Genomic DNA, 17,396 nt, shown 5'->3' with positions numbered 1-17,396 from the left:
CCTGGCACCCGAGATGTTTGGCCCAGGATCCAGCTCCAGGTTTTTACCCAAGGATTCGGTTCCAGGTTTTTAACCCAAGGATCCGGTTCCAGGTTTTACCCCAAGGATCAGGCTCCAGGTTTTCCACAGGATTTGGCTCCAGCTTTTGCCTGACGGGGGAGCCGAAACTGCATCTCCCCGCCGCCCCCCCCCCCCCACTCCACTCCCTTGCTCAGGCGTCGGTTAAAATTGTAGTTTGGATCCTGATGATATCATTGGCGTGATCTGCATATTTAAAACAGGACGCCACATGATTCCTACGGGTGTCCTGCTCGCCTGCTTGGAACAGTAAGTTAATATGGGGGACAAAACGGGAGGGAAGGTGGATCAGAGAGGGTAGCTGGCACTTGTTATTTTAACCAGTTAAAATCAGGGCTAATGTTTATTTTTCGTGATGCACCTTCTATGAGGAATATCTGTATATTGTTTTGTTTTGCACAGAAAAAAAATGGCTTACACTTGTTTTTTTTTCAAAGAGGCGTAGTTACATTAGCTTTCCAAAAAAAGCTCAGTAACATTTCTACAGCAAAATAAAATGTTTTCAAATTTAGCTTAATGTAAATTGGAAGTCTGGAAAATACTCCACACATTAACTGTAAAATCAATTTAGGTAAGGGTATTAAGGGATATGGCGGGTCGATGGAGTTTAGATACAGATCAGCCATGACCTCATTGAATGGCGGAATGGGCTCGAGGGGTAAAATGGCCTCCTCCTGTTCCTATGTTCCTAAATTCATAATGTTTTGAAATAACACATTTCTTCTCCCATGCCCAGCTCTAAGTAATCTTTCATTTATATATCTTTTCTTTGCCAGCTTACGTTCCAGAGGAAGAGCTGAAGGCAGCAGAACTTGACCAAGACCTCCATGACGAGGAACTGTCTCCGGGAGATGACCAGGAGCATGAGTTTATGCACACAGAGGAAGAAGAATGCAAAGAGGCGCCCAGTTACCAGAATTCGCCCGTCAGCACGCCAAACAATCCGGACCCTGGCTACGGGTCACCCGCCAGCGACACCAGTGACCATCTGACCGACTTGCGAAGCACATCCTCCAAGGATGGGCTGGAGAAAGAGGATGGGCTGGCCGCGGACAACCTGCAAGCTTCGCGGGACAGCTTGGCTCAGATGAAGGCGGCCTACTCCAACCTCTTGAGCAACTCTTACTGGACCAGCCTCGGTCTTGACCTGAAGAGCGCCAACCAAGCGAGCGCCAGCACCAGCAGCAACGGCAGCAGCCGCAATGGCAGCAGCCACAACGGCAATGGCGGGGGAGCGGGCTATGACTGGCACCAGGCCGCATTGGCTAAAACTCTCCAGCAGACCTCTTACGGAATGATGCCCGAGCCCAGCCTGTTCAGCACGGTGCAGCTTTACCGGCAGCAGAGCAAGCTGTTTGGCTCCGTCTTCACTGGGGCCAGCAAGTTCCGGTGCAAGGACTGCAGCTCTGCCTACGACACCCTGGTGGAACTGACCGTGCACATGAACGAGACGGGACACTACCGCGACGACAACCGGGATAAAGATGCAAACAACCCTCGCAAGTGGTCCAAGCCCAGGAAACGCTCCCTCATGGAGATGGAGGGCAAGGAGGATGCACAGAAGGTATTGAAGTGCATGTACTGCGGACACTCCTTCGAGTCCTTGCAAGACCTCAGCGTCCATATGATCAAGACTAAGCATTACCAGAAAGTGCCTCTCAAAGAGCCAGTGCCAGCCCTCGCATCGAAGCTGCTGCCCCCCAACAAGAGAAGAGTCCAACACGAGGCTCAGCCTTGCTCGCCGGAGTCCACGCTGAATCCCTCGGGGATGGCAGTCGGCGAAGCGGCGTCTGCTCAGAAAGCTGCCAATCCCTACGTGACCCCCAACAACCGCTACGGCTACCAGAATGGCGCCAGCTACACATGGCAGTTTGAGGCCCGGAAAGCCCAGATACTGAAGTGCATGGAGTGTGGCAGCTCCCATGACACGTTGCAGCAGCTGACGGCTCACATGATGGTGACTGGCCATTTCTTAAAAGTCACCAACTCTGCCTCCAAGAAAGGGAAGCAGCTGGTTTTCGACACAGTGGTGGAGGAGAAAATCCAGTCGATACCCTTGCCGCCTTCCACTCCGACGAGAATTGCGCCGCCCACCACTCAAGCCAAGCCCGAAACTCCGCCGCCACCTCCGCTAGTTGTCGAGCAGAGGAAGGAGTATGAGGAAGAGCTGTTGGAAGAGAATGAGAAGGAAAGAGAGATAAAAGAGGAAAAGGACGATTCTGTGGAAAAGTTTGAGTCCACTTCACAGTACCAGTATCTCCGGGAAGAGGACCTGGATGAAAGTCCCAAAGGTGGACTGGATATACTGAAATCTCTAGAGAACACAGTCACCACTGCAATCAATAAAGCCCAGAATGGTGCACCTACCTGGGGGGGCTACTCTAGCATTCATGCTGCATATCAGCTTTCTGGGTCCATACGACCCTTTCAACCAACAGTGCAGAATGTTCAATTGACCCCATTCTATGCTAATAGCATAAAGGCCTTGTCTTCAGAGCATCTTGCAGCAGTGGAGCCTTCAGAGTGCCAATCGCCACCACCTCAAAAGAGCAATGTTCATGCTATGGAGGAACTTGTGGAGAAGGTAACGGGTCAAATGACCATAAAACCGGAAGAGAAACCGGTGGAGAAAGAGCCAGTGGTTACTACGTTCAGGACCAAAACAACATGTGATTCACCCTCGCCCAGCGTTAAGGACCCTCCCAAAGCTGACAACCTCGAATGTTCAACTCAGCTGAAGAAAAATGGTGAGGGGGAGGAAGTGATAGTGAAGAAGGAGACCAATTTAGAGAGCCCTTCCCCGAATGGGATAGAATGTTTAAAATCAACAGTTAGCAATGGTTGCAACAGTATGGCAATTATTACAGACCATTCACCTGAGTCGCCATTTGTCAATCCACTTAGTGCACTACAGTCAATTATGAACACACATTTGGGCAAGGCTGCCAAGCCCTTGAGCCCTAGCCTTGATCCATTGGCCATGCTGTACAAAATAAGCAATAGTGTGCTAGACAAGCCCATATTTCCTGCCGCTCAGGTCAAACAAGCAGATATTGTAGATCGGTACTACTACGAAAACAATGATCAGCCAATAGACTTAACAAAATCCAAAAGCAACAAGAAGCTCATTTCAGCCATGACAGAAACAATACTCTCCTCATCGCGGGAAAATGCATTATTGGACATATCCGACATGGTCAAGAACCTCACGGGGCGATTGACACCCAAGTCGTCGACCCCGTCAACTGTCTCAGAAAAGTCTGAAGCAGATGTAAGTAGCTTTGAGGATACCTTAGAAGACATATCTCCAATACATAAAAGAAAGGGCAGACAATCTAACTGGAACCCTCAGCACCTTCTGATACTCCAAGCTCAGTTTGCAGCGAGCTTGCGGGAGTCCTCTGAAGGCAAATATGTTATGTCGGACCTAAACCTACATGAGCGGGTGCACATTTCAAAGTTTACTGGTCTCTCCATGACCACGATAAGCCATTGGCTGGCCAATGTAAAATATCAATTGAGAAGGACAGGTGGAACTAAATTCCTGAAGAACTTAGACACAGGTCACCCGGTTTTCTTCTGTAATGATTGTGCCTCTCAGTTTAGGACTCCTTCCAGCTACATAGGCCATTTGGAATCTCACTTAGGATTTTCTATGAAGGATCTCTCGAAGTTGTCAATAGAGCAGATTCGGGAACAACAGGCAATTGCGAAGGTCATACCAAATAAGTCACTGAGTTCAGTTGGGATGTCAGAGGAGGACATAAGCTCTACATTCCAGTGTAAAATGTGCAACCGAACTTTTGCAAGCAAACATGCGGTCAAACTGCACCTTAGCAAAACACATGGCAAGTCTCCAGAGGACCATCTGTTATATGTAACTGAATTTGAAAAACAATAGTATCCAGGTAAGCAGATGTGTGACTGAGCACGTACTGATAAACACAGAGCATGATGAAAACACTCCAGGATGAATTTAATGAACATTTCCTCATATGTCTAGACAGTGTGTACTTATTTGTCGTTTTCTTTTTTGTTCTTAACATTTCATAACAAATAATCTCCAGAGAACTAGAATCACTGTTGAACTCATTGCTACAATTATTTTTCTCTTGTCATGGGTTCCTGTAACAATGCAGTATGTTGTCAGATAGTCTCACAGTTTCAAATTCAGAATTTTTTTTATTTGTTTCAGGTGAGCACATATTTAAGTTTGATTGTATACTTGGACGAAGGAAGTACAGGGCCTGGCTTAGGTAACACAAAAAAAGCACATTAATATAAAAATGTATTGACATCTTTGCAATTTGATTTATGACCTTTTTGAACTTTAAACTGGAAGCAATTACTGTCAACCTAATTCCATAATAACTACTGCAGTTTTGTGAGAAAAAAATAAAAGTTATATTTGAACCTGTATTTTATATTAAAGGTCGTGTGTTATATTGTAGGCCATTGCAGTACATTTGTTGACAAGTGGCACTTGTGACCAATGTCCCCCCCCCGTAAACCGCACTGCCTCCTGCGCAGCCCACCTCCCCCACTGCGTGGCCCATTCAAATCTTTATGCCTGCGCAGTGTCGACAATGGAAAAGTCAGTGAGCGACCTCCGCGAGATCCTGCAGATGACAGCACGGCCACGCAGCTTAGCGGGAACATTGCGTGTGACCGTCCTTAGTTCAGAGAGTTGAAGAGTAACAGTAAAACATGATCCATTCATTCTGCTTTTTCTGAAAATTGCAGTTTTCAATCGTATAACCTGAAAAACATACTTTCTCCTGTACATTCCTCATGGTGAATGTTCAAAATTAAAATATGAAAAGCATCCAGAATCCCAGAACCTTTGGAAATCGTGCTCTTCTCTGAATAAAGGATTAGACACTCATTTTTTTAAATGTTTTATAAAGAAATGTCAATTTAACCCTCAAAAAGCTTGATAGGAGCAACAATTGAAAATCTTAATTTATATATATTGCTATCATTTGAAATTTTAAAGAAAGATAATGTTACGATCTTTCACATAAATTAATAAACTAAACATTGAGATTCCAGAATTCCGTTGATATGATGTCATATGGTTTGTAAAGACAGTGTCAAATGAGAGTGGTTGTGTGGGTTCGAAAGGGATGTGGCATTCTGTTTGGCATGTTGTATCGGAATGTTGGCCTAACTCGGTCAGCCACAATGCTAACATTGAAGGTGAAGATCAATGAGGAGGTTTAGCTCAGTTTGCACATAACACACGGGGTGAGGTGAGTAACTTTAACTATGAGTGATGGTATAAAATCGGCGATATCGAAATGGCCACCCATTATGCATCTCGCACAGGGGAAGTCGGGCAGTCTATATAATGGGCGGCCATTTCGATGCCATCTATTTGTCTCCATCACCCAGAAATTAATGTTACTGTCGCAATCTCCATAGGGTTTCCATCAGTGAAATATTGTTAAGTACCCAAGTCACTTAGAGTATCAAACTGCTAAATTGGTTTAACACACCTGATCATCTCTTCAAATTCAAATGTTCTAACTTGAGCTCTGCAGGAGTAAGAAGCAGGCATTCTGAAGCCACCACTTGAAATGATCTGTGGTAAAGCCCATACTCTGGCCTGTGGCTCCATGTCAATGCACAGCCCTTGATCTCGGTCCCTTTCTTACTTTGTCTGTCAGCCTGCGACCACCTCCAAAGAGTCGCAGGCACTGACTGCTGGTTAATTGTTATTAATAACTGACAACGGACATTACGGGAGTTGGATATGGAGAGAGCAGAGTGAAGTAGCAGATATTCTAATGAGTTTGACACCTTGCTTGCCCTTCCATTGTTGTTGAAAATGAGGAGCTGTCGTCATTGTTCGAAAGATAGCTTCAAACGATGTGTAAAAATATTCTGTTGTAATTTCTTTATGCATTGATAATTCAGACGATGAGATACAAACTCCTTAGTGAGCATATTAAAAATCATAAATTATGTATGGCCCAGCCAGAGCTCGCAAGTTTATTGTGCTGTCAACTAGTGTTTGCCCGTCTGGGATAGAGCATTGAAGAAAACAGCAACATGATTTAAATGCATATGGGAAGCATCCAGGAAGCAGAGTGCTGTGCACATTCTGCCAGAAGATGTTCAGTTATCCTTTTCATAGCACAGCAAGCAAAGCAGGTACTGCTAATACATGCTGGAATCCCTTTGGTCTGTGCCAGAGACCTTTTGTTTCAGCTGTGGGGAGGAAGATGTTTGCATTCTATTTTTTCTTAAAGATGCTGATTTTCTTTCTTGCCACAGAGATGACTGATTGAATTTCACCTGAGTTGAATTATACTTGTCCATTCTGGTAATTGCAGAGGGCCACAAAGAGAAACATAGCTACGGCTTTTGTTGTACTGGGACTCAATAGCAGCATAATTTCAAATTGATACGCGAAAGCAGCTTTCAATGCATTTATAATCCCAGGAAATGTGATGCACTGCGGGTTCGTTCCAAGGGCAAGGTGCGATCCGGGCCGTTTGCCTAACTTGTATAATGGATAGATGTAGTGGAGTGTTGTGCCTCCAGAGCCCTATAGATTAAATGTTAAGTTTTCATATTAAGGTTTACAAATTGCATGGAAATTTTCCATTTTGCAACAAAGTAGCGCATGGAACGCTGTCCTGTTTAGCAAATGCAGGCAATGTGCACCTGCGAGGGAGCAAAATTACTCTTTTTGAATTGAAAGAAAATTGCAGGGGAAGGCGAATTCCGCAAATAAATAATGCACAAATGGTTTTGTAATGCTCACGTTTGCTAAGTGGCAAACAAATTGGCTGAAAGTGCGCGGAGATTCAGTAGTGTGCTTCTGAGTCAAGAGCTGACCAGGCTCAAATTACAAATATTAAACCGGTGCACATACATGGAGGATACAGACACTGCAATGTCCAATTTATTCCTTGAATGAGGAAAGCCCGATCATTCCTGAATTATGACAGCCTTCCAAAGGCATGGAATAAAGCCGGGTAAATACACTGTCAACCTTTTGCTTCTTCCTTTCTTTCAGCATGTGTGAAGAGATTTAAAATGGAAAAAAATGGCATTTTGTTTATTTATAGATTTAATGAAGATTATTACAGGCACAGAGGGACCTTTAACATACTCTTTCATACCATACGAGCAGCCTCTTTATCAATCTCTAGGGGCCGCTGATTGCCATCTTCAAAGTGCTGTGAGGATTTGAGTATTAAAGTCTTGAAGCAGACCAAATACTAGCTGTTTCACCAGAATGACGGGGAATTGCTGTAAATTTTACTCTCCAGCTCATAAACAAACAATGAAAAAAAAAGCAACAAATCCATCTGCAGCACTGAAACAAAAAGTTGCTCTTTTGTTGAATTCTACACTGCAGCTTACAATTGTACTGCAGCTATTGCCTGTAAAATGCCATCAGGTTACAGCAGTAGTTACTTGTAACCTGTGATAGAATTTCTAGTTACAATGTGGAACTGGAGTGGTTGAGGCAAATAGCACAGAGGCATTTCAGGGGTAGCTAGATAAACACATGAGGGAGAAAGGAATAAAAGGACATGCTGATGGGGTGAATCGAAGAGGGGGTGGGAGGAGGCTCGTGTGGCGCATAAACACCGGCACAGACCTGTTGGGCCGAATGGCCAGTTTCTGTGCCGTACGTTCAATGACATGTTAAAACAGCCTAGTCCATGTGTGCGATATTTGGGATTCACCACGGAAAAAATATCAACACACAAGGCGTATCGTCAGTTGATGTTGAGAGAGTTCAGTATGATAACCATCACAGCTTGTTTTTATTTTGCAGCCATACGCACACTCTTAATGAGAATCCAGCATTCAAAACACAATTCTTAATGCTCTCCTAAAACTTTCACTTAAAATTAGAACTGTTTCTCAAAATGGTGCTATGAGCAAAGACAAATCAAATAAATCATTAGTGGGACAATATCATCAGCAGTCGCTGTCAGTGGGTGGTAAAATGTTATTGTTCATGTTTAGATGAGGAAGACCTTAGTTGGGGCTGCAATTAAAACAGAATTGATTTTTTGCCACATAAAGTATGAGAGGCATAAAATTTTATGTCATTGTCATCTATTTATTGGACACATAATGGCAGCGCCAACATCTAGCAGAATGAATAGTTTAGTAGATCTGCTATTTAAGGTCTACTAAATTTGACAATAAAGGGTAGTGGTATGACCAAACCCTTAAATCCTACACAGACTTGTATTGCAGATACAGAACTAAATTGTTTACGTGTAGTTTAGGCATCACTATAATTCTTCTGCGTCACTCTACATAGATTAGTCGCAGGAACATTTTCTTGGGGGAAACCTTAGGTGGAGTTAGGGTTGCCAACCATCCTGGAATCCCTATCGCCCCCTACCCCAGAGTCTCCATGAATTAAAGATTAATCTCCAGAACACTGCTGTGAATGACCTCCGGGAGAAAAATCATCAGAGGCATTAAAACAACAAAGACTGTGTGCCTATTTTGCATTTTTTGTTTATTTGTTATAGAAATATTGGAGAAAGGTTTAAACAAAAAGGACTGTTTAACTGGGGCGGGGTGGTTAGAGGTGGGAGGTCACTTAAGGAATCCTCCAGGATACACCCAACCAGAGCTGGCAACCTGGTTTCCATGGGTTGAAGGGCAGCAAACGATAACTTGACCTCCGAAATATGCCATGTGCTGTGCAAGTGAACAAGGCCATCAAATGGCACAGACCCTCACTTGTAATTCGCCGAGGGGTGTGTTCCATTTCTCACTGTGTGCTCCAGAAGATTTTCCAAATGTATTATTTCTGATGTATTTTTGAAAGATCCCCAGTAGCAGTTTTACTGGTATCTCAAACCGTAAAGAATGAAAGAAAAGACCTGCATTTCTACAGCGCCTTTCACACTCTCGGGACGTCCCAAAGTGCTTCACAGTCAATTAAGAAATTTTGAAGTGAAGTCACTGTTCTAAAGTGGGAAATGCGTTAGCAAATATGCGCACAACAGGGTCACACAAACAGCAGTATGATAATGGCCAGATAATCTGTTTTAGTGGTGTTGGTTGACGGATAAATATTGGCCAGGACACCGGGAAGAACTCCCCTGCTCTTCTTCAAAACAGTGCCGTGGGAACGTATATGTTCACCTGAGAGTGCAGACAGGTACTCAGTTTAACAACTCATCAGAAAGACGGCACCTCCGACAGTGCAGCAGAGTTCCCTCAGCACTACACTATCCATGTCAGTCTAGATTTGTGCTCAAATCTCTGGAGTCGGACTCAAACTCACAACCTTCTGACTCAGAGGCAAGAGTGCTACTCACTGAGCCACAGCTGACAAGTTAACATCTACATTCCATTTTGTAAAGGGAGCAGTCAAACTGCCATTTCCATTTCCAATTTTTTTATAACTAATAAACTCAGGGAAAATGAAAAAGACACACAATTTTGTTTAATGCCCCGTATGAATTTTCTCCGAGGTGTTGCTCAAAGCAGTGTCCAAGAGATTAATCTTCAATTCCTGGAGACTCCAGGATAATCCTGGAGGGTGGCAACCCTATTCATAGACCAATGAAAAAGTTGGCTTGTGAAAGTGCAGTCGGATTAAGGGAGCCACTTTGAATAGGCACAGCAAGCTGGACCCCATGTTTACGCTGTTATTGAGCAATTGGGTTTTCACATTAAACAGCAGAACCCAGCACGAACTGCAGGTGAGTGCACGTTTAAAGAGGAAGAGCGACCTCATTTGTCCCAGACTGGAAGAGTGAGAAACAAGTCGTGCAACTTGGGTATCAAATCCGATAAAATACACTTTGGTATAAGGAGTGAGACTCCCTCCAGGAGTTGCTTTTAAAATTCTCACATTTGTTTTCAAATCCCTCCATGTCCTTGCCCCTCCCTATCTCTGCAACCTCCTCCAGACCCACAACCTGCTGAGATCTCTGTATTCCTCCAATTCTGGTTTCTTGCGCATCCCCAAATTTCAGCGCTTCACCATTGGCGGCCATGCCTTCTACTGCCTGGGCCCTAAGCTCTGGAATTCCCTTCCTAAACCTCTCCTGCTCGCTCTCCTCCATTAAGACATTCCTTAAAACCTACCTGTTTGACCAAGCTTTTGCTCACCTGTCCTAATATCCTTGTGTGTCAAATTTTGCTTGATATCGTGCCTGTGAAGCGCCTTGGGACGTTTTGTTATGTGAAAGGTGTTATATAAATGCGCATTGTTGTTGTTGCATCAGCTTCACCCTCATTGCAGTATAACAACATTGGTAACTTTTAACATTTAATTTTTTTGTCATTCAGGGTAATATCATTAACTCGACGGAGGCATTAAGATTCCCGCGCACATTCACTCTGCTCCATTGACTTTGGGCACAGAAGAAGTGGCGAACCCAGCAGGGTAACTGGGGTCTGTCAGTTCTTTGTCACTCAAATGAACCAGATCCTGGTCTCAGATTTAGCATAATAATGGTCTAGAATTTGCTGCAGCCACCATTAGTTAGATTTGCACCGGTGTCCTAAAGCTCAAAAAACCTTTGCTGGAAGTGCAAGCTGATAGCGACACAGCATGGGCAACGGGGACCTCAGTGAACAGGGACCAAGTAACCAGGTATCCCCTTAACCAATGAGATTTAAGGATTAGGAAATCAGTAAAGGAAGGAGGGTGAATTAAAAAGGGTGCATCCTTTTTAAATTGGGTACAGAGAGGGAAAGAAAGATTGGATTAAGAGAGAGAAAGCCAATAAGAAGAGAAAAAGAAAGTGATTGTTTTTTAAAATTTAACATTGACATCACACAAGCAGGCCATTCGGGCCATGTAGTCTATGCTGGTGTTTATGCTCTGCAAAAGCCTCCTCCCACCCCCCTTCATCTAACCCTATTGAACACTTTTTTTGAATCTCCCCAAAAATTAAAAAGCTGAAGGAATGAGACTCCACACTTGTAACAGTTAATATTTGGTACGAGAGGTAATTAACTCTTATCATATTAAAAGGGTACTTAAGCTTGTAATGACAAGACTTGGCTTTCTGTGGCGTTTAATAGCCAGTTAATGGGAAAATACAGCAAGTTCCTAAAAAAACACAGGGAGGCTAAGGGTGAGAAACCGTTCAGCAGAATACTGCAACTTGGACAATAACTGTTAGATATTCACATTTAACCGCATATCGCCTGAAATTGCTACACTAATTACCCATAAATAATGGTGAGCACTATTAGACTCACTGCTATTATGACAGTTAATTCTGACCCAATACTTTTACTCCTCAGGTTCGTGACTAGATATTGCAAGCTCACATGTCTGACTAAAGTTTCTTACCTTGATTTTGTTGTGCCTTTGTAACAGTGAGGACCAAGAGCCAAGGAAACTGGTCAATTCCCATGGCAAGCATTGCCTGTACTCAGAACCTTGACTAGAGCTAATTAACTAATGTTCTAACCTCAATGTTACAAGACTGCCTAGGAAGATACCCTCTTAATGTGTCGCTTCATGCTGTCAAGCCTAATAAATAAGCTGTTAATCAGAATTAATAGGATCGCCGACTTTTTTTTTGGTCCCTGCTCCGGACTATACTGTGTGCCTGGATATTATTTTTAATTATTAAGAAGTTGGCAGTCAGCCTAGAAATAACAGCACTGATTACAGATTGAGCTGGTGGTTGATTTGATTTCTCCAGGACTGATCGACACTCAAAGCTGCCTGCCATCAGATGTCAATTTCACCGGGTCTCCGCTGTGTTGCCAGACGACCAAGTCCAATGGCAGCACATTCCATCTCGGGCTGAGTTTCATCATTGAGTCAACAGCACAGTAATAGGCCATTTGACCCAACTGGTTGGTGTTTATGCTCCACACGCGCCTCCTCCTATCCCTCTTCACCTCATCCTATCAATATATCCTTCTATTCCTTTCTCCCTTATGTGCTTATCTAACTTCCCCTTAAATGCATCTATGCTATTCGCCTCAACTACTCCTTGTGGTAGTGAGTTCCACATTCTTACCACTCTTTGGGTAAGGAAGTTTCTCCTGAATTCCTTACTGGATTTATTAGTGACTTACATTTCTGACCTCTAGTTTTTGTCTCCCCCTACAAGTGGCAACATTTTCTATACGTCTACCCTATCAAACCTTTTCATAATCTTAAAGACCTCTATCAGCTCACCCCTCAACCTCTTTTCTGGAGAAAAGAGCCCCAGCCAGTTTAGCCTTTCCTGAAGGAATGACATGCATGTCTCACAGCTACTTTCTCAGTCCCTAACCGTCGTGAAGCAGAATCGGCACTGGTGATGGTCAGGGGGAAGACTGTAGGCTATCCTGCCCTCACAGATGCACAGAAGTAAGAGAGTCCCAAGCAAACAGTCGAGGGAACTAATTAAAACAAATGCTTTGTAGCTGAATATTGACAATGCCAAGTACAGACCAAGTACACTGGACTTGTGCTATCTACATGGGTGTTCCCTGTGAGACTTTGCTTTTAATATTTTTTGAATGAGACGTTAAACTGAGGTCCCGTCTGTCCTCTCAGGTGGGCATAAAATATCCCACAACACTATTTTGAAGAAGACCAGGGGAGTTCTCCCCAGTGTGCTGGCCAATATTTATCCCTCAACCAACATCACCAAAAACAGATTATCTGGTCATTATCACATTGCTGTTTGTTGGATCTAGCTGTGCGCAAATTGGTTGTTGTGTTTCCTACTTTACAACAGGGACGACACTTCAAAAGTACTTCATTGGCTGGAAAGTACTTTGGGACATCCTGACGACGTGAAAGGCACAATATCAATGCAAGTCTTTCATCTTTCTTCAGATGCTGACCAATGTACTGTGTATTTCCAACATGGTTCTAGTGGCCTGCTAATAAGGTTCTTGTCATGCTGGACATGGCACCTATGGTCAGTGAGCAGACATCTTGATGTAACGTAAGATGGGCTGCGGAGTGCTTCGCTGAGAAGCTGGAAGGAATAGACAAATTGTTTGTTACACCGACAGTATTTGGAATCCATCTCAGAGTCATGGTTCATGAAGGAATACAAGCAAGTAAAACTGTCAGCACCAGTCTTTCAACACACATGCTGACAGTTTGAAGAATAATTATTTTGCCAAGTCAGCAATATCTTTGAGCGGTTGTTGGGTGACTCATCCATCTGAAGTTTTGGGATGTGTGCAAATTAATCAAATGACAACAGCAGACTGCCGTATAATGGTTGGCTCTTTATCAGCACTCCGAAAGGGCCCTTTACTATTTCCACAATGTTCACAGATATTTTACAGCAGAGATTAACACCTGATCCCAGGCTGGTGATTTTGTTTCTCCTTTTTTTAAATCGGAGAACAAAACTAAAGTTTAATGTTCTCTATTCCATGCACGCCTTAAGTTTCAGTGCCACTTACTGATGGAGGTTTATTTATGAGCGAAAACTATAAAAAGACCAGAGCTATCTAAATTTATTGTCTGTATTTCCAGAGCAAATCAGTCAGCAATTGTCGACTGATTTATTTTTCAACTGCTTGGCTAGAATAAAGAGTTCCTAGAAATTGAAAGCTAATGTTGTTTCCCATCCGCCCCCCCCCCCCCACATCCGCCACCCCCCGTCACCAAATACATAAAATTAAAAAATTCAAGCCCTGGCAGTTCACGTCCTTCGCAATCTTGGCTTGAAGCACGTGTGAGAAGGTGACGTCTTTGAGCATAACGTAGTCGAGTCTTCTTCAGAAGAAGTAGAATTTTTCTGGGAAATATTTGCTCCAAAACAGAAGCAGTTTTTGTTGAGAAGTGTTCTGTTCATCTGCTTCGTTTTAATAAAGTTAATATTCTGCATAAATACGATTGACGGTACGATCACTCCAGGTATTTTAAAAGCAGAAGGATGCATTTCATAATATTTGTATTTGCATGGATCATCTGTAGAGCCCTGAATATAGTTCAGCAAAAAGTGCTTTGGGCATACTGGGGCAATGGGGTTCCTCTATAATGAGTTTGCTCTTTAATATTGGTGCCAATGGGACTGATGCACTTGGAATGTGTTTTATTCCTTAGTCGCTGTCAAATATTCGGGCTGGATTTTTTTACTGTAGAAATAATGGTGAGGCTAACAGCGCTCAGCATAATTTACATGCAAATCGGATAGTAACTTCCAGCGAGCGCAGACACGCAGTTACATGCGCAAATCAGGAGGTTGCTGTCCGAGCTGCCCTGCTCCCTCAAAAGCAAAAATAGTATCTTGCCGTCTGGCTCCCCATTCAAATACATTGAACGGCCTGAAGTTGCTGTACTTACCTCATAGATATGGACTAAACTCACCAGAAAAGCTAGGGCTTGTCTATTCCAGCATAAGTACCCTTTTACAAGAACACAAGAACACAAAAAATAGGAGCAGAAGTAGTCCATTTGACCCCTCGAGCCTGCTCCGCCATTTAATAAGATCATGGCTGACCTGATCATGGAATCAGTTCCACATCCCTGCCCGCTCCCCATAACCCTTTATTCCCTTTTCGCTCAAAAATCTGTCTATCTCCACCTTAAATATATTCAATGACCCAGTCTCCACAGCTCTGGGGCAGAGAATTCCATAGATTTACAACCCTCTGAGAGAAGAAATTCCTCCTCAGCTCAGCTTTAAATGGGCGGCCCCTTATTCTGAGACTATGTCCCCTAGATTTAGTTTCCTCTATGAGTGGAAATATCCTCTCTGCATCCACCTTGTCGAGCCCCCTCATTATCTTATAGTTTCGATAAGATCACCTTTCATTCTTCTGAGCTCCAATGGGTATAGGCTCAACCTACTCAACCTATCTTCATAAGTCAACCCCCTCATCTCCGGAATCAACCGAGTGAACCTTCTCTGAACAGTATATCCTTCCTTAAATACGGAGACCAAAACTGTACACAGTACTCCAGGTGTGGCCTCACCAATACCCTGTACAGTTATAGCAGGACCTCTCTGCTTTTATACTCTATCCCCCTTGCAATAAAGGCCAACATTCAATTTGCCTTCCTGATTACTTGCTGTACCTGCATACTAACTTTTTGTGTTTCATGCACAAGGAACCCCCAGGTCCCTCTGTAATGAAGCACTTTTCAATTTTTCTCCATTTAAATTATAATTTGCTTTTCTATTTTTTTCTGCCAAAGTGTATAACTTCACATTTTCCCACATTGTACTCCATCTGCCAAATTTTTGCCCACTCACTTAGTCTGTCTATATCCCTTTGCAGATTTTTTGTGTCCTCCTCACAATTTGCTTTCCCAACCATCATTATCAAACTTGTCTACATTACACTCGGTTCCTTCATCCAACTCATTAATATAGATTATAAATAGTTAAGGCCCCAGCACTGATCCCTGCGGCACCTCACTAGTTACTGATTGCAAACCGGAAAATGACCCGTTGATCCCGACTTTCTGTTTTCTGTTAGTTAGTCAATCCTCTATCCATGCTAATGATATTACCCCGAGCCCTGTGAACTTTTATCTTGTGCAGTAACCTTTTATGTGGCACCTTCTTGAATGCCTTCTAGAAAACCAAATACACCACATCCACTGGTTCCCCCTTATCCACCCTGCTTATTACATCCTCAAAGAACTCCAGCAAATTTGTCAAACATGATTTCCCTTTCATAAAACCATGCTGACTCTGCTTGATTGAATGTCCTGCTACTGCTTTCTTAATAATGAACTCCAACATTGTTTCAACGATCATTGTTAGGCTAACCGGTCTATAGTTTACTGCTTTCTGTCAATAGCATGGTAAAGCTGAATTATTGCCAAATAACCTCTCCAACAATGAAAATTATCTTTTACAAGTGTGGAGTCTCATTCCTACAGATTTTAATTATTGTTGGAGACTTAAAAAAAATTAAATAAAGTTTTTCTTTACTTTTTCTTTCTTTCTTTCTGTCTCTTTTATCTCTCTTCATGCAATCTTTCTTTCTCTTTCTTTATTTCACTTTCTGTACCTGGTTTGACATTGAATTCACTATTCTAACTGACACTTCCTGGATTGGACACTGCGCTGCTCATTGTTGATTCTTCATAGAAGCATAGAAAATAGGTGCAGGAGTAGGCCATTCGGCCCCTCGAGCCTGCACCACCATTCAATAAGATCATGGCTGATCATTCACCTCAGTACCCTTTTCTTGCTTTCTCTCCATACCCCTTGATCCCTTTAGCCGTAAGTGCCATATCTAACCCTTTAGCCGTAAGTGCCATATCTAACTCCCTCTTGAATATATCCAATGAACTGGCATCAACAACTCTCTGCGGTAGGGAATTCCACAGGTTAACAACTCTCTGGAGTGAAGAAGTTTCTCCTCATCTCAGTTCTAAATGGCTTACCCCTTATCCTTAGACTATGTCCCCTGGTTCTGGACTTCCCCAACATTGGGAACATTCTTCCTGCATCTAACCTGTCCAGTCCCGTCAGAATTTTATATGTTTCTACGAGATCCCCTCTCATCCTTCTAAACTCCAGTGAACACAGGCCCAGTCGATCCAGTTTCTCCTCATATGTCAGTCCTGCCATCCCAGGAATCAGTTTGGTGAAACTTTGCTGCACTCCCTCAATAGCAAGAATGCCCTTCCTCAGATTAGGAGATCAAAACTGAACACAATATTCCAGGTGAGGCCTCACCAAGGCCCTGTACAACTGCATTAAGATCTCCCTGCTCCTATACTCAAATTCCCTAGCTATGAAGGCCAACATACCATTTGCCTTCTTGACCGCCTGTTGTACCTGCATGCCAACTTTCAATGACTGATGTACCATGACACCCAGGTCTCGTTGCACCTCTCCTTTTCCTAATCTGCCGCCATTCAGATAATATTCTGCCTTCGTGTTTTTGCCACCAAAGTGGATATCCTCACAGTTATCCACATTATACTGCATCTGCCACTCGTTTGCCCACTCACCTAACCTGTCCAAATCACCCTGCAGCCTTTTAGTGTCCTCCTCACAGTTCACACCGCCACGCAGCTTAGTGTCATCTGCAAACTTTGAGATATTGCACTCAATTCCTTCATCCAAATCATTAATGTATATTGTAAATAGCTGGGATCCCAGCACTGAGCCCTGCGGCACCCCACTGGTCACTGCCTGCCATTTTGAAAAGGACCCATTTATCCCGACTCTCTGTTTCCTGTCTGCCAACCAGTTCTCTATCCACATCAGTACATTACCCCCAATACCATGTGCTTTAATTTCGCACACAAATCTCTTGTGTGGACCTTGTCAAAAGCCTTTTGAAAGTCCAAATACAACACATCCATCGGTTCTCCCTTGTCCACTCTACCAGTTACATTCTCAAAAAATTCTGGAAGATTTGTCAAGCAT

General features: G+C 43.3%; 1 protein-coding gene across 3 annotated transcripts in view; it reads left to right on the top strand.

Annotated features, from left to right (window-relative positions):
• Nucleotides 1–4,495, top strand: part of tshz1 (teashirt zinc finger homeobox 1) — a 97,928-nt gene extending 93,433 nt beyond the window's left edge. For all 3 annotated transcript variants that reach the window (XM_070888599.1, XM_070888598.1, XM_070888600.1), the window contains one exon: nt 855–4,495. In XM_070888599.1, coding sequence (XP_070744700.1) covers nt 855–3,979 — 3,125 coding nt within the window. In that variant the 3' untranslated portion in view covers nt 3,980–4,495. The remainder of the gene's footprint in view (nt 1–854) is intronic.
• Nucleotides 4,496–17,396: the final 12,901 nt, after the last annotated feature.

Source organism: Pristiophorus japonicus, chromosome 1 (genome assembly GCF_044704955.1).
Source record: "Pristiophorus japonicus isolate sPriJap1 chromosome 1, sPriJap1.hap1, whole genome shotgun sequence".
NCBI classification, from domain to species: domain Eukaryota; kingdom Metazoa; phylum Chordata; class Chondrichthyes; family Pristiophoridae; genus Pristiophorus; species Pristiophorus japonicus.
This window is presented reverse-complemented; position numbering and strand designations above follow the sequence as displayed.